General features: G+C 38.2%; 2 protein-coding genes and 1 long non-coding RNA gene across 7 annotated transcripts; 1 reads left to right on the top strand and 2 right to left on the bottom strand.

The window, feature by feature from the left end:
* Window positions 1–289: 289 nt before the first annotated feature.
* LOC144650795 (adenosine receptor A3-like) lies at window positions 290–13,488 on the bottom strand. 4 transcript variants are annotated; one of them, XM_078510534.1, is made up of 3 exons: window positions 12,802–13,488; window positions 10,364–10,528; window positions 290–2,515 (listed from the first exon to the last, which is right to left on the bottom strand). In XM_078510534.1, exon 3 carries the CDS (start codon window positions 2,498–2,500, stop codon window positions 1,487–1,489), a length of 1,014 nt encoding a protein of 337 aa, XP_078366660.1. In that variant the 5' UTR covers window positions 2,501–2,515; window positions 10,364–10,528; window positions 12,802–13,488; the 3' UTR covers window positions 290–1,486. The 4 variants fall into 4 exon arrangements, with proteins under 4 accessions (XP_078366660.1, XP_078366662.1, XP_078366661.1 ...); XM_078510536.1 differs by lacking the exon at window positions 10,364–10,528; XM_078510535.1 differs by lacking the exons at window positions 10,364–10,528; window positions 12,802–13,488 and adding an exon at window positions 8,068–8,152.
* Window positions 13,489–14,755: 1,267 nt separating this feature from the next.
* Window positions 14,756–25,281, bottom strand: LOC144650806 (somatostatin receptor type 5-like). Its single transcript, XM_078510557.1, has 2 exons — window positions 24,773–25,281; window positions 14,756–16,487 (listed from the first exon to the last, which is right to left on the bottom strand). The coding sequence occupies exon 2, from the start codon at window positions 16,452–16,454 to the stop codon at window positions 15,555–15,557; it is 900 nt and encodes a 299-aa protein (XP_078366683.1). The 5' UTR covers window positions 16,455–16,487; window positions 24,773–25,281; the 3' UTR covers window positions 14,756–15,554.
* Window positions 16,841–20,788, top strand: LOC144650810 (uncharacterized). 2 transcript variants are annotated; one of them, XR_013570204.1, is made up of 3 exons: window positions 16,841–17,059; window positions 17,274–17,588; window positions 20,710–20,788. It is a non-coding gene; the product is annotated as an uncharacterized LOC144650810 (long non-coding RNA). The 2 variants fall into 2 exon arrangements; XR_013570203.1 differs by having other exon boundaries at window positions 17,274–17,592; window positions 20,710–20,741.
* Window positions 25,282–26,514: the final 1,233 nt, after the last annotated feature.

Here is a 26,514-nt window from a genome sequence, read left to right as displayed (position 1 = left end):
CATATATGCAATTTTAACGAGCATTTCGACCATAGAGCTGCTTCTTTGGGCTAAACAGTAATGGTGTTACGTTTTACCGCTCTGAATTCAAACTGTGGCCTCCGTATATGTATGCGGTTTCATGAGATGCGGTTTCATCTCAGAACGATTCGTTCTGTGTTACATGATACAGGAATGTCACCAGAGAAACTTTCATCCGGAATGAAAACCGGAATGAACTCATTTCGGAATGACTTGACTTCGTCTCGGTATCATGTAAACAGATACAGGAAATATATGGTGATGGAATGAACTCGTTCCGGATGCTTGACTTTCGTCTCGGTATCATGTAAACAGATACAGAGAAATATATGGTGATGGAATGAACTCGTTCCGGAATGACTTGACTTTCGTCACGGTATCATGTAAACAGATACAGAGAAATATATGGTGATGGAATGAACTCATTCCGGAATAACTTGACTTTCGTCTCGGTATCATGTTAACAGATACAGAGAAATATATGGTGATGGAATGAACTCGTTCCGGAATAAAAGTCATTCCGGAATCATGTTAACAGGCCCTTACTCATCAGCTCTCTCTGAAGAGGTCTCAATTTAGAAACTAATGACTACCCATGACGAGAAGCTGGTTCTTTCAAAGCCTAATGTGAGCACACATATGCACATAACCGTACAAATACTAAGAAAACACCCGCCATCAAACTCGACAGAAACACAGAACTAGCACAAGCTGTTGACGTAACGATGGCGCAAGCGACCAGAATTTTTTTAAAATCGAAATAAATTTTTTTTCTTTCTTTTTTTCGCAGTGTTTATTTTTCTACGTGTTTCTATCGAGTTTTAGAACATAGCCGCTATACATGCGCGACGGAATTCTAGTGGGCTATTATTTTTTCTTATTGAAAAAGCCTGCTAAAACTTCACTTTACCGATATAACGTGCATGCGTGACTGCCTTTAGCGGCGGCGAGTCTTGTCGTAAGTTTTAGTGCTATTGGATAGATATTTTTTAATGCAACAATCTAAAACAAATAGAAAAAGCTTTTTTTCTGTCATATTCAAAAATTTACTTTTGAGGTCTAGACGGGCATCTGAATGCCCTCGCTTGACGGCTAGTGCATCCACTAGCAGCTTTTCTACACCCCAAGCGTACATTTTTGTCTTATGGAACATGGAAAACAATCTTCTATTTGGCAAGTAACAACTCTTGTTAAAGTTTGGGAGAAGTCGACTCGAAAGCTGTGAAAACACTCGCTTGCGGCTCGTGGCAAGAACGTTTCTAGTTCTTCCACTCGTGTTTCTATAATTCGATAGAAAGACAAAAAAATGTTTCTTAAGTAATGCAACTACAGATGAATTTTACAACTTACTCCATTAGACGTATCTCTCAGCGAAGGTAGAAACATTGTTCCTTTTTCTTCAGCTGCACTTAGGGGCGTTCACATGCCGCTGCAACATATGTATTAATATTACTTGTTGAAACTGTCATAGGGCATGCTCGCAGTTGCCATTTGCCTCCGCAGATTCACTGGATCTCACCGTACTCGCTCTCTTGCGTCTTTCCGTTATCATTCTTGAGGTGGCTCTGGTAGACGCTCCGTAGGATCTCCTTCCAAATAAACCCAAAAATACTCGTCGAAAGTCAGGCATCTTAAAGGTGTAGATTATCGGATTGATGAACGAGTTCGTATACTGTAGGAATTTGGTGAGATACGCGAAGATGAAAACCATTTTGGGGCAGCCATTGTTTTCTTCGCACCATTTAGGGGCAACGATGTTTATAGCTTGGAATGGAAGCCAAGTTATGACAAAAATTGCAGTCACAAGGAAGAGAGTCGTTGCTAGTCTCTTGTCTTTTTCAAGCGTTTTCTTTGTCTTCTCATGCATTCTTTGGATAACCTTGATCCAAATGCCAATGTAAGCCAAGCAAATTACCATCAAACAAATCAAGAAAAACACAGACGTAGTGATATTAAAGACACCAGTTGTGACCTTTTCTTTATAAGCAAGTAATCTTATACAGACAGGCACACCAGCCAACGTCCAAATGCCGGATATTAAAATACAATAAACGTAAGCGGGCGTGGTTCGGTGCCAGTTTGGAAGAGCTACCGAGTACAAACGTTCCAAGGCGATAGTTGTCAGTGTAAACACAGACGCAAATCCTGAGTAAATGTCCAGCGACGTCGATATCATGTCCAAGTTATTGTTTTCCAATACGTCACCACGAGCAAACACGACAAGAGTGTGAATAAACAGTGGCAATGAAATTGCACCAACCATCATGTCTGCAATGGCTAGACATAACAAAAAGTAGTTCGTACGCTTTCGTAGCAACTTGCTCCTTGTAAACACGACGATAGCGATGGTGTTGCTAACAATGATAACGACGTCTATGACACCGAATCCAAAACACCAGGCTACCAACTCTTCAGAGTTGAAATAGTTTGTACTCATCTGGGTGTTGTTCGTACCAGAGACTGACGAGTTATTTACCATGCTGGCAGTTAATCACTAAGGAAAAACAAAGGAAACAACTTTAAATAAATTAAATGTCCGTTTAAACTTCATTGTTATTCTGATTTGTCATTTCCCCTTTTCCAAGTATCTTTTGCAGTGTGCAACATACTTTTACAATAACTGAGCGAATTCTCGTTCGCTGATTGGCTAATTTTCATTGTCAATAAGAGGACAGACGCATGAATCTCGTTGCTGACGCAATCAGCGAAGGTTTTGTCAAACTTTTCAGCACTGATTTAGCGCTCTATTCTTGATGAGGCGAGAATTATACCACGAAACTAGAAGTCTTCAATGAGGAAATCATCTAAAATTTATCGGTTAAAACTTTAGAAACCATTGCAACCTGAGAGCGAAAAGATGAGGATGTTTAATTATAATAATAATAATAATAATAATAATAATAATAATAATAATAATAATAATAATAATAATAATAAATTATTAACTTATATTGCACAATTATCAATTTAAAAATTTTCAAGTGCGCATTACAATACAATTAAAAAATAAAAAAAGCTAAAATTTTTATTTATTGAGGATTCAGACCGAAAATCGGCGGTGAGCGGGAATATGTGCTATCAGTGAAATTAGGAAGCTGAACCGCGTTTTAGCGGATTGTTTTGTGAACACTTTTCAGTGGATTAAAGGTTAGTTGAACAATTCGAGTAACAGGACAGACACATAAAAAACTGATGTCAATTTGTTAATTAAAATTCATTTTCTCCAGTTCTGAAATAGTTGGATTATATCAGGAAAGGATAAGAAAAAAATGTAGGTACATTTAAGAATACCACATCGTAAAATTCTCTAAACACGATTCTACAGCAAGCTATTACAGTGAAAATACGAAAACCGTGAACACTTAAATTATAGTTAGAAAGAAAAAAATAGAGAAACTAGTTGTCAAACTGTTCCAAAAAAAAAAGACTTTTGACTCCATCAATGTCCATGTTTTAACATTTCACGCCATTTTTATTTATCATTCGATGGTATTCTGCAACAAATTTCACATCCAAGATCAATAAAAGTGTTCACGGTTTTATGATTTTCACTGTAAATGAATATCAAGTCTCTGAAAACACTGAAACGATACAACTGGAAATCGAGCTCTACTTTGCTACATCTAGAAGGTATTTTACTGTTCTTTAAGCGAGTTAAATATAAATATATTTACGCGCATAGCAGTGTTATATGGGGGTGAGGGGGGGGGGGGGGGGGATGTTGCCTGTAGAATAAACTAAACTAAAATACATGTCCTAAAGTGTCGCAAAGATAGACTTTATAGGAGTTCAACCAGGTTCAAATAAAAAAGATTTCCTTCATAGTAGAGAATCGTTGTTTAAATACTGGAAATTATTGGCGCATTGCCCCATCTATTTTGTTCTGCACTGCCAATATGTGTGACATCGGTCAACAAATTTAAACTTACCGTATTTATTCGTTTAAGCGCCCTGGGCGCTTATTAAATTTTTGGACCTTGAGAGTGGGCGCTTATTCGAGGTGGGCGCTTATTCGAGGCTGGGTGCTAATTAAATTTTCACCATTTTTGGCAAGTAGTACGCTTATTTTACAAGAAAAAAGTAAATAACAACAGAACGTGAAGATGTCCAAAAGCCGAATTTTTACTGATCCTTGAAAGTTTCTGTAATTATTGAGAAAGCCTTGGTCTCCGGGGTAGTCTCTTGGTAGTACTTAGTCAGATTCACACCTCTCATTTTACTCCTCTCGTGCATGTCAATTTTTTTAGGGGGTTGGGGTGGGCGCTTATTCGAGGCTGGGCGCTTATTAACTTTTCCTACCTACAGGGTGGGCGCTTAATCGAATAAATACGGTACAAAGACACTAGGTACACTATCGCTGGTCTTTCTGTCAAATACAAACATATTTTATTCAAGCGGTTTTCAATGAAATGCCGTTAAAACGCTAAATCCAAAGCAGTGGCCAATCACAGCAAATCTAAACATTCAATGAACCAGAGTAAATCTCAAGCAAAAACAGGTAACCAGCGGCAGGCGCTGGAAAATCACGTGACTAAGCTGCGATTGGTTTTTGGTCTTGCATTTGATTAATAGTGCGAGTTTTTTTAAACCAATCACAAAGCTTATTTAGCAAAAGCAAAGCAATTCTGGATTACTTTCGATGCCCAATTGAAAGCCGCTCTAACTGAAAACAAAAACTAAAAATCTAGAAAGCCTTTAAGATGTACGTATGGATGGTTACAATTGAAACATAATGATAATGATAATGATGTTAATAATAATAATAATTTAATAATTTGTGAAAAAATCTCGACATGCTTTATGTCCGCAGGTTTCGAAAATTCGCACGAAAAAGCGTTTCTTCGATATAACGAGTCTGCTTTGCTTGTTGTATTGCTAACATTTTATAAATGAATTTATTTATTTTTATTGCATATATATTGCGTTCAGTTCCACTTTTATACTTCTTCCTCGGCTAGTTTTGGGAGAATGAAATAACGCTTCAAATTATTGCTTTGGCTCAAGTTCTCCACTTTGGAACACCATTTTTATTCTCCGAATAAATATCCCTCACAAATTAGAGAACAGTTTAAAGCTCTCATATACGTACCAAAACAACTATTTAAATCATACAGCGATATCATAATATCACGAAAATGGTTGGTGTCTAATTTATGTCCGATTCAGGTTCTCCTTGATATAAATACATTGTTTTAAAACCCGACAACATCCTAACGAGCTATGCATTTAAAAGTTGAAAACCATGATGTTTATACAGAGCTATGCATGCGGAAAAGGAGGTCAAGTTAGTATGAAGTGTGTCCAAATTAATGCGAACAAGGCGATGACTAATTTTTCCGTATTGAACAACTTACTTAATGAGCGTAAAAGCTATAACGATTAGTATGTCATTCTGTCTGTCACAAAAAGTAGTAACAATAAAGAGGAAACTGACTCTCGATCGTTAGAAGGCTTTTCAACTACTCGCTATCACAATGGCGAAGTTCGATCCAGCAATGCCGGATATTGTTGCTCAACAGTGTACATAAAAATTAAAAGACGTAACTAATGCCTTATGTGACAAACTCTTTGCTGAACAATATCAATATTACAGCAGCTCTTTGCGGAATACAGCTCCAAAGGAGGAAACAATTAGAAAGCTGCCTGTCGAAGCGTTAAAAGCAAAGATGAGAAACTACGCGGAAAATAGGTTTTGGTTCGATTGGATCGCCTCATTCCTCAAGGAAAAAACGTGACATATCAATCACAGTTCTATCGAAGATGTCAAATAAACAAAAAACTGTCATTCACGACTCACCTTTGCATTTTCATTTTCAAGTACTTTTTTTACCTTCGACAGTTTTCTTGATTGTGTAAATTGGGAAAACGACCGGCGATAAGGCTTTGCTACTTCGCAATTGTAAACATAAGTCGGGAGTCTTTTAGGTGATATCATTTCCTGATGTTGTGACGCTGTCGTGACAATTTTAAAAATGCATAACATATTTTGCACTCAGGGCGCCGGAAAGATGCCAAGAACGCTGACACTATGTTTGGCGTATATGACGTAACTTTTCATTGTTTAAAGATAAACTTATCCATGCAATCTTCAAGATTAAAATGGTCAGTTTATATCGCTTTCTATTGTCTGTTTCTAAATGAAATTATTTTAGATAATGGAATGGCACAATTACAGTTCGTACAGAGTGCATATAGCTCTTGTTTATAGTTTAAAACGATTAAAAAACGAAATCATTTCCGTCGTCCGCAAATGAAATATGGTAAGGCGCATATAAGTGGTTTGATAAGCTGCTAATACTTGTCAAAACAACATAATGATCACGTTTTCATATTTATCACAAACCGCGTAACAAAAAGGTCGAGACGAAAACACTGCAGAAGAAGGGTGACAAAAGAGAGGTTAATATCGTTTCTGAGGACGTAGTGGGTCAACTTGCTGGATTCTTTCTGTAGTTCTTATTGCTTTTATTTTTGGTTTGTTTGTTTGTCTTTTTCTGTGTGTATTTTTAACGGTTTGACATGTAATTAAACCTATATACATTTCTTCACAAGTACATACAGCGATGGAATTAGCGAATGTTCTGCCTCTGCCCTACACTTTTAATCAACTTTCAAAAAAAAAAGCCTAGCTACAGGCTAGATTTACATAATACCTGTAGGTTCGTATGGTAGCCGAATCGATGAAAGGTTACAACCACAAGTATGTAATCGAATATTACGCTGGAAAAGGATCGCGAACAACACTGTGGAAGAGTTGATTAAAAAATTCCGAACTATGATTTACATTTTTGATCCGATTTGCCTGTAATGACATCAATTCTCCAGATTTTGTCGACTCGCCCACTACGAGGTCTGTATCGAGATGACTTTGTTTTCTGTTATTACTTGTAAAACAGTCCCGCGATATTAAAATTAATACTGGTGAGCCCAAGCGCGGCTGTTCAATTTTCTGCTAAACAAGGCCCGCGATGTTAAAATTAATACTTCTGACCCCAAGCGCTGTCAAACTTTCTGCTAAAAAAAAATAATGCAAATTTATAAGTCGCTGACGTGTGGAGAGGCCCGCGACTAGAGTGAAATTCAACTCCAAACGTCGATTGATTATTTTCAACTAACCTATGTGAATTATCTCATGTTACTACACAAAAAAAAAACCAAACTTCTGCCACATAATTTACGAATTAAATAAATTTGAAAGCCGTTCCAGTGCGTACAAAGCTAGGTGTAAACGTAGTGTTTACGTATATTGCGAGCCTTTGATAGACAGCAGCCACAGTGTGCTACCCTTCTGGGCACGGATCAACCCGCACTGCCATAAATTCGCCCATCCATAATTATAATGTTAATACCGCCCGTACAGGAACCTCTCTCACGGAGATGGATAGTAGACTGAATGGGTAAATTCTCATGAATACCTTCAACGCTTACGGTAGAAAAGAAACCCAACAGTTGGTATCGAGGGCAAAGGTGAGTGGCATTCCATATATTTACGTTTCTCTTGTATCAGACTACGAAGAACTCATGCATACAAAGTCTTCAAGTTTGATGAAGGATACAGGAGCTTCGGAGATCTTTGCCACAACAAACATTGAAATCAAAAGCTGAACTATCTCTCCAAACAAATAACGCGGCAAAACTGGTCCAAGATTGAATGTTATGAGCAACGTGTAACAACACGAGCAGCTATATCATCAATACGCGACCGTGCTTTGCTTAATACTTCTCGAGTTTCACTCGAAAGCAAATGATACGAAATTCTCGAACGCAATCTGGTATAACAGCATTCAAGCGCAATAGGAGATTCTTAAATTGGCAAAAACGCTACAGGAGATTTAGAAGTTCCATTAAAACTACTTTCAATAAAGAAAAATGCCATTTCTTTCTGGATTGATTGTCCGCGTGGCGCGGTAAGTTTGTGTTTTGAACAGTAACATATAAACACATAAACAGCTGCATTTTGTCATCCAACACGAGCTGGTAAATTATGGGGTTGTTGATCGTGTAGTTAAAAGAAAATATTGTAAAACGGAGAAGTCTTTAACTTACCAGAACATCTTACCACCGTTCTTTAAAGTCTAGATTGTGCAGGACTGAAAGCAGTACTAAACACTGGCTATGCAGTAAACAAGAAGGTATTCAGCGATTACGTGACGGATACGGCTCATTGATCAGATGAACAGAAAAATTCTCCCTGTTGCTCTCTTAAAGTTTAACCTTGCGTTGTTTTGAGACTTGCTTTGTTGATCTTTTGAAGAGTAGCGCTTTAACTTTCCAATCTAAGCGACATTTTGTTTCATTTTTGTTGATTAAATCGTGTCTTAGTAGAAAATATTTTTTCTTCTTTTTAACATGAGAATATGTCCAAATTGCTACGTAGGCCCGTGCATATATTTAGGCAACAACGTATCCCTGAAGCATTTCAGGACTTCATCGACAAGCAGAGTCATAAGCAGAGCTATAGATCACTCAAATATTTACGGAGGTGACTTTGTAGCGTTGACATGTAAAACTGTCAGTCGTTGCCGGTGTCAACCGGTGGGTTTGAAAAACGTTTTGTCACTGTAAATCGAGTGAAAAACCCAACCAAACTTACCGAATACTCCCTGGGATTCACTCTATTGATTCTTGGACTGTTCAATTGGACGAACGAAACCTTGTTTTGCGGTCGATCTTATGGCGAAAGGATGTTCATATGGTTGCGATGGAAATAGCTCCTGAGAGCAATTGCGTGTTGGGTGTTTGATTAAAACCCCGGAAGCTAAGAACCGTAAGATTCTTTTAAAGACAGTTTCATGATGTATCATCAACACCTGCCCTTTTCCTATGACATTATCGAAAAGGAAACTTCACAAAAGTGCGTAAAAATTGAGGAGTGCCGAGTTTTATTAATTAAGATTTGGATAAAAACAGCTTCAGGCTAAAATCGGCAGAATATAATTGCCCCCCACATGTGAAATTAACAGCAGTCCTCTTTATCTGTTCTTCATTTATTTTCCATCTGCAAAAAAGCACGACTGAAACTATCTATTCAGACTTTAATATCAAGCAGAGATTATGTACAGTGCATTTTAATTTGATGTGTGGGACTATGGGGGCGAAAATGCCAGGGTGTTGTTTTGTAGTAGACGTTCAATTTTTAAAAAAATGATCGTATAAACAATAACAAGGAAAAAATGAAGAAGATTCAAGACTGTCGCTGCGGTCAGAACGACCATTAATAACTCAAGTGTTTTTTCCTTGCAGTTGAAATTGTCGTCAGCACTACAACTTAAAACGGAACTGATTGATTTCAAAACTTTAAAGGGAAATTGGACAAAAAAACTACCTGCATGAGCCGTGCACGCAGACTTGCCTCCATTTTTTCCCTCTTTGTATAGTCAAAAGTTTTATTTTTCTTAGAAATTTGAATTTCTGTGGCCGCCCTTGCGGTTTACCGTTAAGGATCATTTGCCACGCCATCTAGAATTACGTTTCCTGTATTTTATTTTTAATTTTATTTCAGGGTATTATTTTTAGTTTTGGAGTTGCTAATTAAACTGCCTATGAAGTGAAATATGTTGTTGTTTAGTTATAAAACTTTCCTTTTGACAAGCACGTTCATAAAAATTTCTTTTGATGTATACATATTTTTTTAATTCTAAAAGATTTGTGGCTTCATCTATGCTACTCCGATTTAAACTGTACCTTTGAACTGATCGAACAATTTCTGCTTTTTCTACACCATGATATTGAAAAAAAGTTGTTTCTTTTCCCTTAAAATTATACATTATCGCCTTACATACTGATTAACGAAACTTAAATTGAATAAGAATTGCTTAAAATTGGCTCGTGTTGTATGTAAATAGGTATGTATGGTGAAAATGATGAGAAATTTCTTCACGGCCGAACTTCTTATCGTTTACATCTGATTCAAATCGCAAACCACTAAAAACTGGCTTCGTTGCATTAAAAGCAGTTAACATTGTTCAAATGAAAATCATACAGTGCGAATTTTGTTTCATATAACACCATAAGCCTATCACATATGTATACATGGGTTCTTCTGCAATCTATAACAACATGGAAGGCGTCCAAGGCTAAGCCTGGCAGGCTGCCCTTCCCAGTCAATCGCAGTCTTAGCGTAAACCGCGCGGCTCAAGATGAGCTGTTTATCCGGCTTTGTTATCTATTTGGTTTGGCTTACCACGAAGACTGCCCACTATAGTTTATGACCTTTTAAAGAAAAATTACACGTTTGCTAAACCTGAATTTCAGTCCAAGGGGATTAAATAACATTGATAAAGCTCATTTCGAGTTATGATTAAATTTCACTTTACTGAAATACGAAGCCTATACCACTCACCTTTTTAGGGCGTGAGCAATATCTGTCTTGTTTAATTTGAAAGCTACTCGGTTCTCAGGTTGTCGGATCTTCTTAACGAACGGAACGGGACTGACTCGGTGACGAAGAATTCAGCAATTGAAAACTTGTGTCTTATTAAAAATACACGAACATTTGGCTTTTTTCCTATTCCGGAAGAAACAAACAAAGAAAATACATTGATTGTTGAACTTTGTCATAACATATCCCTCAAAATATAAATTAATCATGGGAAGTAAGGCCAGAATCAATTGCAAATCGTTTGTATCCTTGAATAGATACAGGAGCTACACCAAAAAAAATATTTAGGCTAATGCTCCCATGGGGCCTTTTTCCCTGTAGCTAGTTCGCTATTTTTGTGGCTTCCCAAAAAACATGCAAAATGCAAATTTTCTTTCAACTAAAGATTTCTTTGTTTACTGTTATAATGACCTTTTCAATGACTTCTTCCTAACCATTTATGTTCGTAAAGTATACAAGGGTACAATTTTAACTTAATCCTTGCAGTCGCGACGCCCCTTACTAAAGTTAGTCAGTTATTTTTTTAGTGCTAGTGAAAGAATTGTATAAAAAACACATTCTATTTTCCCGCCAAATAAGCTATTGACACAGTTGATTTCCAAGCAGAACAAAAAATCTTATAGCTTCACAACAAAGCTAATGCCATTGTAACTCGCCTTATGCAAACTTTCGATATGCACTTATACTCAAAACCGGCGACAGTTGAAGCCACTGAATACACACGCGTGCGGACGTCAATCTATAATAACATTTTTTGTTCGTAATTGAACAATAGAGTGGCCAAGCGAAATTAAAAACTCGAATGGAATGATAGACGTAAACCGGCGAAACATCAACAATGAATATTAAATTTTACGAAGTCTCCTTCCCAAACCATGATGGTTCATAAAATCGGCCATGTGACTTTATCATCAACGTTTTTTTGTAGTTAACCGGTAGGGGCTTTTCACAAGCGTATAAAGACTCAGTTAGTCTTCTGTGCCGCAATCAATATGCGAGATGATATAGTGAAAAATATCATTCGTATCCTGCTATTAGTAAACAATACACACGACGATGTGAAGTGTTGGTTGAATTCGAAGTAACAAGTATTAAAGAGTTTAGTCTGTTCTAGCTCGGAACAGAGGAGAATAAGGCGACCTGTCTTGTCTGAAAATGAATTACGAACGGAACAGTACAGAGAAATAATGTTTGTTTGTGCGTTTAACGTCGTTTATTTCGCATACTCCACCAATTTTGAAAGCCACTAACATGCTTGGTTTATTTCGGTAATGGCCACAATACTGCAAACTTGATTAAAACTAACAGCCCATCCCGGCAAGCGAACTAACTGGTATACGAAAACAGCTGTTACGGTACACACGCTCAGTTTCATTTTGGTCAACAAGCTCGCGCCTTATGTTGCAGTCCTGAATGTGCAGCTTCCTTTTTCAGGAACAGTCATGCTGACAAAACATCCATCGAACAATGCTTATATTCTAAAGGTTAATTTACGCGATCACTTCGAGCTTTGGATTAAAAAATCTCGTGGACTAATTTGCCACATTTGTCGAATTTATCCCTTTTCAAATATATATTGACAGAACTATATTCGTGAATCACTTTTGAACGTCGTGTCTCAGGGTTTTGTTGTAGACAAAATATGGCAATCAATGAGATGTTCTATTTTGGAAACAAGCGGAACTTATGCATATAACAACCGACTGTGTCGTGTATTATAGCATGTATTTGTACAAGTCGTGATCGTTGTTTTGCGGTGGAGTCTTACCGTGTCATTCAAAATGTACCCGCCTGCATGTCCGCCATGTTTTTCCAAAATATTACTTGCCTTCTTGGCCACAGTAGCGATCCGAGTGTTATGGCAATGAGATGATAAGGCGTTGATCGCTTTGATGCATTTTAAAGCGATTTCTTTAGAATAAAAAGCGCATATGTTGAAGACACAGGAACCTAAATTGAACAAATAAACGCAGCGCGAATGAAAGCAAACAAGCCTAAATCGAGTTTATGAAGTTTACTGCGGATCATACGGTACAAATCGGCCTTAGAAGATTATAACCAATAGTATTTCTATGGCAACTCTTGGGCGTCGAAGCTATTTCCTTTGATCGATAACAACCTCCCGATTATAGTCACTAATATAGTAAAACAAATAGAAAACGGCGAACGCAACCGGTCGCTCCGCTCGATCTGTTCAGTTGAAAATAAATCAGAGAGCGGAGTACATTAGACGGATCACCAACCAACCAACTAAAACAAGACAGCTGTGGAGAATAGTTGTGATTACGACAAAGCAACGGTGCAACACTAGGCGGGCTCCATTAGAGATCGCTAAGATCTAAGCACAGCCTACAGGGAATACGTATTTAAAAAAAGCGAGGCGGTCAAGAGTGGTTTACCTGCGAAGTTAATCCAACGGGGGGTTGAGACCTCTTGCACTTGGGTTTTGTGATCTTCTTAATTGTAAATATCGAATACTTCAAGTGCATTTTCCGTACGTTGTCACTTTGTGCTGAAATGGGCTCGCGACCGCGTCGTGACAAATATGCAAATCGCCGTGCGGCTCATAATATTTTGATGTCATTTTGCGATAGTCCACCCGCGCGAACAATAGGCTAATTGAATACTTGAAAAAGCCGTGTAGCACCGCCTTCACTCCTGACTCGAGCCGATTATGGCTGCATTTAATATTTTAATTTCTCGGACTGCGGTTCACCGCGGTATACACCTGTTTGGGTTGGAATGATAGCCATCCTTTATCGTCAGCAAGAGAAAGACACAATTTTTGTCGGTGCTATGTCCCAAGATCTTCCATCGTGTTTTTACTCCTTTCTGTAAGATTCCAGAGCGAAAATTGACGGAGCGTTGCGTTCGCCTTCTTTGCATAAGCAGATTAACAATCTCACTTAATCGTCCGCCGGTCATCTTTAATTTTTCAAAACTAATGATTCATGCAGCATTTTTTTTTTCTCATAGAGAGCACCCGACTGAATTTAATAGTAAACACAATAAACGTTTTAGTTACTGGTCGAACCAGTGGTCCATAAACCCCAGCTTGCAACAAATACGTATCTCGTTCAACTTTGGTTCGTATTCTTTCCCGATAATCGTAAAACATTTTAAGAATTAGCCAGTGAAGGATCGAGTCTCATTAACCGTGGTATTTTCTAGCAAATGCAAGATGTATATACTTATCATTATCAGTTGTTTAAAATGGCCATTTCTTTACTGATATTGTGAGTTCCACACGAGACCGGAAAACCAATTGAATATGCAAAACTGACCACTTTAACAAACATTTAACAGCAAGAGCCCCGAGCTTCCATTCAGTCCAATATGTTATTTACAATCACCAAATGATTGCGGTCTAATTAACATCGATTTTTTTGTAGCGAATAGGGAATATTGACCTGCTACCATGAAAGCGCCTGTCAAAAACTAAGGCTTAAACAAAGAATAACACAAAGAGCGAACTTTTGGCGTGTTAAAGATCTTTGTTAATTGATAATAATTGTACTCTTATCCAAAGGAAAACTTTATGCAAATTTTAGGTGCGAGGGAACATTGTAGAATCTCTTTTGTGTCTTTAAGGTTGGTATTTTTACAGTGGTTAATTCTATAAATACCTCAGGGTCGTAACCAGGTATATTTTTTTATTGCTGATCCCAAATTTTAGCTCTAAATTTTGATTCCTGATCCCCAAAATGTGGCAACATTTGATCCCTGATTCCATTCTGATCCCATCTGATTGGCCGATCCGGATCCCATGACTTGTGACCCGGGATCCCGGGTCCATGATCCCGATCCCGAGGCTGTGATCCCGATCCCAAGGCTGTGATCCCTGATCCCATATACCTGGTTACGACCCTGATACCTGCACGTGTACATACAATTCGAATGAAAGTTAATTGCAGATGCGGTTCTTCTTTTATTAAAAGAATCGTCGACATATTGCGGTATTACAACTCGATCAGTTATAACGTTTAACAAGCTTGATTTCACTAATGCAGTGAGTTTAGTAAGGGCGGTGCAAGAGCCAAATCTTCGTCTCTCTTTGGCTTGTTCCTGGCTGTCCCTTCGGCCTCCGTATTAACGAGGTTTGACTGTCCTTTCGTGCTCTTGATTTTCATTTTCCATTTGCCAACGGGCAACTGCGACCTGTCATTCTGTTTGATATGAGGTCTTTATATTCTTTGCTGCCTGCAAATACACGGGGTACACGGGCGCGGTATAAACCTGATTGAAGAAACGTTGATCCACAAAAGCATTAACCACACACGATGCGACCCAGTTGTTTACTGGGAAATCGGAAAAAAGTAATCGTCCACTGTGACAGAATGAACATAATAATAAGACAGGTTGCATAAATCATGCTATTTAAGCTCTCAAAGAAAGAAAATGTCTTGATTATAAATAAATCGAATATTACTAAGCTTACCAATGCTGTCTACCTAGAAGCCCATTTGGTCTTATCGTTCGTGGATTATGCTTTTCACGAGTCAACGTTTCTTTACCCTCAAGTATATTCTTCCCGGGTTCGTGGCGCGTGCTAATCGCATAGCGTTCACGCTTCGCTGCTTACCACGCCACGCACGTAAGACTTGCTATACTCCCACGTACGTGACCACGTTACGCCCGGTAGACTACTGCTAACGATGTTTGCTTTGCTCGGTCAGAATATCTTAACAGAAGTCGTCAATGCATGGACTTCCTTTTGTGATGCAAACAACTCTCACAAACCATTCTATTTCACGATCTTGATTCCTCGAGCTCCCTTATCTTTAAAGAGGTTACCTCACATAACGGAAAAGTAGACTTCATCCATGCTGCTCCTTTTCACATATGCAGGTAGGGTAGCCTGCGAGCAGGTTCCCAAGTGGGGCAGTGCGAAAAAGATCTGCTTGCGAAGCGAGCCGAAAAGGGCCTCGGAGAGAAAGAAACGCCACCCCCTTCTCCCTCTCCCTCCTTTCTCTTCCCACTTCTTTTCTTCGCCCATCCTCGACCGGAGAGCGTGTTCACAGGCTAGCAGGCGGGAGATTAAAATTAACAGAAACGCATTCCGTCCCAAAGTCTTAGTTGCCTTTAGACGTCTAACGTTCTTTAGATCCTTCGGTCATCAATAGCATGGGTTCTGCAAATGTCACTTGAGAGATCATACTCTGGTCTCTCTGACCCAGTTCTTGCAAAACATCCGTCTTATAGCTAATCTGAACTCGGGCATTTTAAGGGAGTAAATGGCAGGATTAGCAAGAGAATTACTGTAGTGAAGTAACTTTCCAAAAAAAACAAGGTCCACTGGCATCGTGTACAGAAAAGACTTTGTAAAGTTAACAAGAATGTTCATGACATGAAACGGAGTCCACATCAGTACAAACACGACTGTGACTATAAACAAGGCGGTGGCCAGCCGTTTCTCCTGCTTTGAGGCGACCATTTCCATTTTACGTTTATTCCAAAAGTGAACACGCAGCCAAAAAACAACGTAGGCGGCGCATATGACAAGAACAGATAACACGGAGATAACGGTCAGGTAATATGTGAAGGTTGCTTCAGGCAACAAGAAAAGAAGGCTCCGTGTGCTTAAGATGTACGCAATGGACGCAGTGGCGGAAATGACCCAAACCGCAGCAATAGCTACAAAATAATTTCTTTTACTTTTCCAGCGATATCTTATGGGGTAGAGTACACCATAAAGCCTCTCGAGTGCGATAGAAGCCAATGTAAACACTGACGCTAGACCAGTGAAGACATCTACCACCGTGTAAACTTGTTGAAAAATCACAAGATTTTTGTTAGTTGGCGAAGAACTGAAGGCGTACACAATGTAGATGTACATCGGCAAAGCCAGAGCTCCCACCATCAAGTCAGCTACTGCCAGATTTATTAGAAAATAGCCGCCGAATTTACGCGGAAGTTTCTTTTTTGAGAACACTGCAATAGTTAGGGCGTTACCCGTGACAGTAACCGCTGCCACGAGCCCGTATGTCACGCACCAGATAATGACTCGAAGATCATTGTTCGGCAAAGATGTCCCGGATGTTGAATTATTCATGCCAGTTTTTCTGCACTGAAGCGGGAAACTTTGCTGAAAATAAACAGAAAAGATGTGTTAAAGAAATGTAATATTTAAACAACAATCCTTTCTGTGGTGAATCGTAATTTAGTGGGGAACCGGGAGATTTTCACCTTGTAACTATTTGAGAATAAATGAGCACTGAACCGGACTGACACAAAGAAGGAAATTAAGAGGAAGTTAAAAAAAAACAGCAGCAAGCAAAGTAGTTTGGCTCACAGAATGGCGTACGAAGTAGTCAAAAATCACAGTAATACTGAGGCCAAATATATTTTCTTACCACAGTTCTCAGTGCGGCGCGTAACCAGAACTGGATATCCGATGACGTCATATTTTTTTCAAAATGGCGCCGGCTTCAAGGGACAGTATAGTGGTAGAGTTTTTAGGTCCTGTATACGCGCTGAAGTGCCCATGTCCCACAGTACTTTGGGAACTTAGCCTTTGAACAACAAGGTAACAGACGAGTGTGAGAAAATGGCGTCTTTTCACGTATTCTTTGAGTTCTAGACGAAAAAATACTGATTTTTGGAGCATTCGATAGCATGAAGCTGCTTGACCAAGCATCAAACATCTAAACATAAAAGGTGCGTAGCAATTTTTTCCATCTTTGGAAAAATTATTCTAAGAATCTGCATAAAATGTTCTTTGATTTCGTACTATTTTCGTTGTAGTGCAAGAGTTATTCACATAGTGCTGTGGTTTTGAAGATACAACTTTGTGTCGCGCCATGTGCGTTATTTGTAAAGTGATACATCAACTGGACTGCTTATGCCATGTTCGCGTAATGTTCTTTTGCAGTCTGATGGAAAAGCACATCGCTTTCGTAAAGAAAAGGTGCCGGTTGTGAAAGAACACCTTGTCAAAGTGAAAAATGGCCCAGAACTGCTTTAAAACAGCGGTTCGAAACGAAATTTTGGAGTTTTTTGACATCGATGTTGAGTGAGTAAGACACCAAAGATGTTCACCCGGAGAAAGTGTATTCAGCCAGCAGACGATCCGGATTTGAGCTTATTAAAACCTGCTCAACATAACAACTATTAGTAGAAGTCAAGTTCCTCTACTAACTATGGTCAGATGCATAAATTTCAAATTTTACTGGTGGAAAGAAATAAGGTAGGTTTTTATTTGTACATGTATCAGACCCAGGTAAAAACAATAGTAAGCTTATACCTGGCTGAAAGCAATGCAAATAATTAATTTTATTTTTTTCTCAGCGCGTGAGCGGGCAAGATGAACCAAATCCTGCAATCTGATTGGTTCCGGGAGCGGGCGGAATTTTCCGATCTTGACCGCGGTCAACGGTACGCGGGCCGCAGGGAATCAACGGAACGGGATTCAGTTCCGCGCGAAATCAGTGTGCAGCGAGACGAACGAACACATGAAAGTTTTCTGAGTTTTGCTCTCCAAAATTGAAATAGCTGTTTACTCGAGTTTACCAACCGTTGTAAATTTGAAAGGACTAAAAAGCAGTGGAATTAAAGGCCTCAAAGTTCTTCAAAAGGCGAGTATTTATTTCTTTCTCAACAAAATCGAGTTGTAGTTTTCCGTCGCGTTGTTTGTGCATTTTGCAATGATTTTCACGCCATTGCGGTAACCTTCACCGCGGTTTTTAGGCTCTATCTATGAGTTTAACTGCCTTGTTTATCTGTCAAGTTTGCTAAAGCAGAACACTATTTGCCATCATTCAAGGAAATGAGATTCTTTGATTAAAAACGGACAAATTAATTATCACAATATTGTGCCGTACGTAGACACTACGCATTTCATTCAGTATGACACTGTTTATCAGAATAAAATTCTGCTGGGAAAAGTCCAGAGATTATTAATTTGTTAAATACAAGTGTGAATAGATTAAAATACTGCTTTCCAGTCAAAGAGTATTTTTGAGTCAGAGAAATAGCCTTAACACCCTGTGAGCAAAAATTCTTTCAAGAGAATTTATCGAGAATTGTTTGGGAAGCCGACTGAAATCAATTTAAATGTGTTAAGTTTTACGGCATATTTGTGCTTTATTTATGACTTCATTTGCTTTTCTTGATTCTCTGCAATGTAAATTAAATACGCTGAACCTTTTTTGAGTACGGTTCATTTTAAGTAAAGCTATTTCATTCGGAATTAAATAGCAAACAGCATTCTTCATTCTTGCTCGTCGATCAAGTCGGACTCAAATCAAATCAAATCAAATCCGCGCGTAAAAACAAAGATTTTGCGACACATTTTTCCTTGGTTTCTTTTCCAAACAAATTAAAGTAGAAAAAAATAAAAACGTTATTTGCCGGCCTAGGTCGGTCCGTATTGGGAAAAACTGTACCCTCGGTCTTGAGCACGGCCCTCGGCCTGCGGCCTCGGGCCGTACTCAAGACCTCGGGTACAGTTTTTCCCAATACGGACCTCCCGGCCGGCAAATAACATATATGTCTTTATCACATATATAAATCAAAGCAGCAAATAAAACAACTCTGCATACAAATTAAGAAACTCCTGTTATTGCTGTTTTGTTTTTTTTGTTAAACCAGTTTGCAAGTTATTTTGGGGTCTGGATAATCAGCGAGCCATTTCGGTTAGCCTAAACAGCACTTTGGTTAGCCTACAGTTAGCTTTGGTAGCTTGCGGTTAGCCATTTATTGGGATTAGGGATTCCTGGCTCGCATGACTCGCTAGGCATGCGAGTCATGCGAGCCATTCAGGTTAGCCATCGGTTAGCCTACATATCACTCTGGTTAGCCTAAATAGTACTCTGGGTAGCCTACAGTTAATTTAGGTAGCTTGCGGTTAGTCTTTTATTAGGATCTGGGATTTCTGGCTCGCATGGCTCGCTGGCTTACATATTATCCTAACTCGTTATTTTGTCTGTGTTGCATGGGTCTGGACATTGCAGTCAGGCTGTAGCATATAAAACTGTGGTCCCCTATTTTATGAGTCACATGAGTCTGAGTTAATGAGTCAATCAGGAAAAAAGTGATTTTCACACAAAGTTAGTTATAACCTATTGTCAGAACCACAATATTTTTTGCCCGAGTACAAATTACTTTAGAAGCACTCAAAATCATTTGCATGTGGTTAGTTTTTATTTGTTAGTAATGGTTGCACTGGCTTTTTTCAAATTAACATCTGTTGTATAATTAATTATTTGTGGGAGGTGCAGTGGCCCATTAAGCTGGACTCTAGATTAAGCAGTCCAGGTTCGGGGCCCAGCCAGGGCACTGCATTTTGTTCTTCGGCAAGAAACGTGCCTCTTCCGCCCAGATGTATAAATGGGTACTGGTGAATTTACAGTGTCAGGGGAAACCTTGTGATGGACTAGCATCCCATCCATGGGGAGTAAAATACTCCTAGTCGCTTAATGCTACAAAGACCGGAATAAGCTCTGGCTGTATGGGCCACAAGGCTTGGACGCAGACTTTATTTTGAATCATGCACTCATGACTCACTGACTTACAAGACTCATATAATATTTATTTTCATTTCTGTTATTTTTGTAGTATTTACCTTATTGCTCATGGATATATCTTGCTTTTTAAGTTGAGGGTGACTGACTAAATTTTAAATTCATGTTAGCATTTCTTTCACTAAAATTAAGAATTTAAAATTTGAGAGCATCTATGGTAATTATAACCTTATTTCCAAAGCTGTTCTCCCCTAATTTAACTGCTTAGCTATCAACCATATGGTTTTTAATTTATCTTTTGAATGCTGAGAAGAACAGATTTTTTATTATTGATGAAAAAAGATAAAAAGTGAAACTTGTAGGTAGAAACTGGGCTGGCCTGTTACATGTGCTGCTGTTACAAAATCTTTTTCCCCTTGTATATACCCATGGTATATATGCCAATAAATTTTTTTCACAAAATCTTATTATCTCTTGCTGTCTCTTGCTGTCCAAAATATGGGGGGGGGGGGGGGGGCTGCACATAGTATTTAGCACTATAAAAAAGAGTGAAAGCTAGATTCAACAAATGGGGCTATCACCTTTTCAATTCAGACCTTGAACTCATATCCTGAAATCTTAGTGGTTGTGGAGATAATATGTGGGAGAAATATATGGCAGAATATTGCTTGAGTTTGTTTGGGAGTATTAAACTAGCTGTAATCAACAGACTTGGCAGTATGCAAATGCTGACAGAATCATTTTCACTTCTCAGTGATAGCTAATATGTGTAAAAGGAAATAAATAATTATATAAGTTGAGCTGCTCTTCTCGTTGCATTTGCTAATATTATACTATTTTTTCCAGGTCATGGCAAGAAAGCTTTAAAAGAGAAAAAAAGGAAGTTATGATATGATCAAGGAACATAATAAAATAACTTTTGAATAAGTGGTGTTGAATGTTATTTTCAAGTTACCGTAAATGCTTGTTTCAATCCTGCTTTCACACAAAATACAAACGCTGCGAAATATTGAGTATAAACAGAAAAGTGATTGAAGTTTCTGGGACAGCAGCAAAGAAAGACCCTAATTATGTGGGGCTGTTAAAATCAAAATAATACTGGATACTGGATTTTGTGCCAAGATTGAAAGCTGTAGTGGCAGAAAATTTTTGAAACCGATTGATACTTATGTTTACATTTATCACCTCAGTGTGAACTTTTCCCAATATACAATTGTAATCAGGATAATCCTGAACAAAGTATTAGAAATTTAGTACATACACGCACCTGGAACATTTTTAAAGACTAGATGTTTTTATTTTATTAGAACATTGCACATGACACAGAAAAGATCTAAACGGTCTAGATTGTATCCACTAAGAGCCGAGTTTGATTTAATTCCTGCTACATGTAGTACACGTTAAAACAGGAGGAAGATTTATAATGATCGGAAATGAAAACGAGATCAGAGTGTACTACAATACTGGTCAATACTTCAACTGTCATAAAAGCCTGATGAAAAAATATATTCACTTGCATTAGACTTCACTTGAACAGCCTCATTTTTAAGGCTGAAGTATCTTTGTTTGTGGCGAAATTAAGAAAGAAATCTCGTTCAAAAAAATCCTTTGTACTATTGATAAGTACAGTGCGGCGGTGGAATCGTGATTTATCGAACTCAAAAGGAAAGGAAAATTGATTCAAGAAAGCGTGCGTTAAATTGAAGCGTTTAAATACGTAACGTGAATCCAAGGAAACCAACCACTGGCTTGAGTTCTACGAAGGTTCAATACAACGTGGGTTAAATCGGGATTCTTTATTCTTTTGTTATTATATTCTTTCATGGAAGACTCGAGGGCCGACGCCATATTTGCTTACAAACCCAGTAGAGCTTAGTCCTTTCGCGGTCAGAACAATGTTTTGGTCAGTGAGTGAGCCAATCAGATTACAGGAAATCATATATCCAGTTCTGGTTACGCGCCGCACTGGTTATGAAAACAAAAGAAATTCACCGCATAGATCTTTCTCAATCAGACAGTGAGTTTTTAGTTCTCATAGTTCGCTTGGGACTTTGTCACAGCAACTGGCCAAGGTCGAATTTAATGAATTTAATTACTGGAGGTTAAAACAATAAGATTTATAGCACTCACAGAGCTCTCGCAGTCAGTTTCTAAGGTTACGTTGCGATCACTTAACCATAAACAGTAAGAAAAGTTAGAGCATTCTATTCTGGGGGGTCTATTCTAGAGGTCAAGTTTACAGCAATGTTGTAGCTATATTTGGACATAAAGTTATTGCTCCATTATTTATAGGTTTGCCAAGTTTCCAAAATTAATGTTAATGTTAATGTTTGGACCGTTAGTAGTATCAAAGAGTTAATGCAAATATAGGATCAAATGCACTCTTTTTATTCTATAAGGATTTATTTTATAAGCATATCAAGGCTGAAACTTGGGAAATTTTAAGAACATTTAAAGAATGAACCCGAGGCTGAGATGTTGAAAAGAAAACAATCAGTTTTGCGTTTTGAAAATGTGTAAATACAATACAATTATATATTTTCAACTAAACCGTTAACATTCTTCTCTTCTCTAAATGACAAAACTGGCTAAAAAACAACAAAACAGCACGAGCCGTATGTTTGTCGACGCTAATAACATTTCGGCAAGAGGTTATTTACTTGTAATTGTTATTCCAATGCATTTTAAAACAGAAATGTCAACGCTATAATCTAAGAATATTTCTAATATTTCTAATAACTTTAGCCCAAAATCGACAGAAAAATAAGAACATTCAGCCTGGGCCAGAAAAAACAATATTCTTATAAAAAGAAAAAAGTGTACAGATCTTTTTATACAGAATCACTTGTTTCCTCAAAACATCGTGTTTTCCATATTGAATTGGTTATTTCTCGGCCGAGGAATTAATACCAAGAGGGATTTATTTGTTTGATGTTCGATAACTTATAGCCAAGTAATTGATCATCAAAGTGGCTAATTTGTTTGCTGCAGCAATGGGAAGAATGCTCACTAGATTTTTCGGTGTACTAGCATTATGTTTCAATCCGTCTGACCCTAACGTATTCACATCAGTGCGTCTGGGTATTTCACATGTACTTTTCGCTGTCAAGTCAAGTCAAGTCAACTTTATTTAGGCAGGGTGGCCCAATCAGCACTTGGCTGGAATCAACAGGGGCCCTGTCACTTAGGGCAATGGTCAAGACTATTGTATTCAGACAGGACCCACCACCCCTACCCCACCTAAAAAGATGGTTTCTTGTTTGTATAACCCCCACTCTATCAGGAGTAGAGATTAAGAAAAAGATTCAAACCTTTTTGTGCCATTTCTCCAGCAAGGCAAGCTTCGTGCACACCAAATATGAAAGTCTTAACTCAATTTTTGAAGTCAATAAATTTTGTCCATTTGGCTAATCAGACAGTTGGTATCTTGCATAATCCCCCTACCCCCTTACAAAGTGAGTCCTCGCTGAGTACACTTGTTATGACCAGTTCCCTTGTGCTCCCTTCGGGGCAGAAGTTAAGGGGGGAGGGTTAAGGATAAAATTAACGAACAGTTAAGTTAGGGTACGGTGAAGCTCTTGGTTAAGAAGGGACATGACGCTGAAAAAATTGTAAGCGTATTATACTGAGATAGGATCGCAAAACAAGGTGTCTTAGACCCCATTCACAAAAAGCAAAAATCAGCAACAGAAAGCTAAAACACTTAATTTTATGTGGAGTTCTAGTAAGCTTTAATTTGTGCTTACGTTGTGTTTAATTTAAAGTCAACAAATATCAGTTACAAACTCCATAAAGAAAACATATTTAAACCTAAACAGCTTTTAAACGCGCATTAGCTTCGGTGTGCAGTGAATGGGGCGTCATTATAAATTCGGGAGAAAAGGCAGTGTACCCTCCCTTCGCTCAGCCTACTGAAATGTCCTTTTAGTGCCTCTCCCAGACGTCAGACTCGTGAGACCAATCTCAATCATGTTGTTATTTTCTTTCAATCTTCAGGAAAAACATTTATCTCATTATAGCTGGGTGCTCAGCTTATTGCAAGGCTAGTACGTCGGAAATGAAGATTGGCAGGCTTTTTTCTAATACACGCATCCCTTCGGAAGATCCTAAAAAAAGTTACCACGAAACTATCGGAGCGTCGAGTGATCCCCGCATTTTCAAATTGTAACATATCTCTTATTGTTCAAGCGTTTAGGCCGGTTTAAAAAAATGAAACAAATTAAAACAGTGTCTTTCACGAGTGAAATGGATTGTTTACATTCTAAGAAAAAAAATAATCAATCATCACTTGGAAGTACAGTGGAGCTGTATCTGCTTCCACTATAAATTAAACTACAGCATTTAGTCACGAACAAGTGTGGTCCCCAGCAGCTGTGAAAGATACATACATATGACCACTTAAATTATGGATTATTCAAAAATGGTAAACTTTTATTAATTTAAATGATGTTGCCAACTTAACAATATACTCTTTAATACGGTATATGTTGTGTCAATTCATCACATCCAAGGACTACACGAATGCTTTCGTGTACAGTTCGTCTTCTAGAATTTACCCCGGGTCGTGAAACTCGATTCAGTATTCTCTGAGAATTTACTTTAATTTACATTCTTTCGTTGTATATAAACCAGTGAAGATGGCGCGGCCACCCCATTCATGTCTTCAGGGAAAATCTTCAGGTTCAATGTGTGCCCTTGCATGCAGCACATCCTGACACTGGGTATCAGACACGAAAAGCAAGGTTATGGCTAATAACTTTAACAGCCATCTCCGGTTCGTAAAGTTTCTAAAACGAGATCACTGCGCCATTACTGAAGTATCGCACAAGCATACATGTAGCATTGTGCATTAAGCTCTTTACTGTGCATCAAAACAACTGACTAAGCTAAGCCTTTAAGCCGAACTTACCTTAGGTTATGGAATCTTGGGAGAATGACATAAATTCCTCCACGATTATCTTCCTTCTTCTTAGTTGCCTTCTTCTGCCAATTGGGTAATTTAAACAGATAACACAGATATGAGCAAGAGATACATGTATGAAGTCAGTCTAGGAGCTTTACGGTGCCGAGGGTTATCATTCACTGTAATAACATCTCAGCATGTGCGATATTACTGTGATAATGAAAATACCACTTCTCTCTTTAGCGTTGAGCTGTCTGTGTCGAGACTATTTTGACGTCCAATAAGCAACAGAGCACGGTTGTTAAATTAGGGCAATTGGCTCCCTGCTGTCAACATGTACAGGGCCACAAAAGGTTTTTCTAAATGCTGCAAATGCGAGTGTGCACTTCGTGTTGAATTTCAACCAACAATTTTAAATCCGCGATGTTGCCAATGTTTCGATTGAAATGTAACTGAATACCACTGAACTTACAAGTGGTATGCTCCACCAGAACGCACCTGCATTCGATCCGCCAGCTTTTCTGTTTGTATTGTAAATATCTATTGACCTGTGTTCACAAGTTATTACGATTATGTATTAATGATGCCGCCCAATAACTTGTTAATTAGCATATGTAGACTAAACAAGCGTCCTCAGTTCAAGTAAAGAATTGGTAATGAAGACCAGCTTTTACAATTATGGAGTGGGTCCAAGACACATGGGTTGTTTTCATATAATAAGTATTATAAAATCAACTTTTACTTATCTCTAAGGTACTTAATTTGTAAAGTATTCAATAAGCTTTACGAGATTTTCTGTGAACAACAATATTAAAATTATCAGCCATAATATTTTTTCTTCTGTTGTGACGGTTTCATTCGGGTCACTGACAACACGTTTGTTATTCACCTGTAAACAATCAGGTTGTAATACACCGAGTCCATGGTGGTGTGTATTTTTCATTAACGAATTGCTTACATAACTTCAATTAGTTTAAGAAAAATTAATTTAAAAACGGAAGTCTTTGTTTTCAAGCTTATTACCTAGTAATAATAAGGCTGTTTATGGGTGTTAATTGTTTAGGTAACAAACTATATGCATTGTTTAACGTGAAGGTAAGATGACTTAAATAGACAAAGGAGCACAGAGTTTTAAAATCATTTCGCTGGTTACTAGATAATTTTCGCCTTATGACTTTGGTAGTATGGAAAAGTTATGGCGAGTAAAATAATCGGGTTAAGCAATTGTTTTCTCAGTGCCAAATAACTATAACTGCGAACATGTGTATACATGATGTTATAGTAGAAGTGCAAAACCTTTGTTCTCAGGTTTATTAGATGAAAACTGTAGGTCTGTAATTAGTTATCCCTTTGTTTTCCGACAAAGTAGTGTTTATGTTCAAATCAAATCGATCAATTTATTTGTGTCATACGCGGAATGAGCTCGAGGTTGCCCTGTACATCCGGGCAAGAGGCTCACTGAGTAATAAAACGCATGGCAATGATAAAAAGGTGTAAAAATTACATAACGAATAAAGGGATGAACAGAGATGAAGTTATGGACCTTGAAACATGGTTCAAAATTCATACAAATAGACTGCAAAACAGTCGTTTTTTCTCTAAAGTCGTTGAAAAAAGCGCTGCCTCGCAGTTTTGACATTGGCTCTAGACCTCTCGCCGAGAGCGTTCGCAAAAGATACGACTGTTTTGCAGTCTACCATACAAACGTCTCTTATTTTGAGACAGCGTCCCCCAAAACCATATCAACT

Source organism: Oculina patagonica, chromosome 4 (assembly GCF_052425735.1).
Source record: "Oculina patagonica isolate OP01 chromosome 4, crgOcupat, whole genome shotgun sequence".
NCBI classification, from domain to species: domain Eukaryota; kingdom Metazoa; phylum Cnidaria; class Anthozoa; order Scleractinia; family Oculinidae; genus Oculina; species Oculina patagonica.
Note: the sequence above shows the minus strand (reverse complement) of the source record. Positions and strands in the feature narration are given on the sequence as shown.

Coding starts and splice junctions, on each gene's coding strand:
- LOC144650806 (XM_078510557.1), bottom strand. CDS start 16,454: ATGAATAATTCAACATCCGGGACATCTTTGCCGAACAATGATCTTCGA.
- LOC144650795 (XM_078510534.1), bottom strand. CDS start 2,500: ATGGTAAATAACTCGTCAGTCTCTGGTACGAACAACACCCAGATGAGT.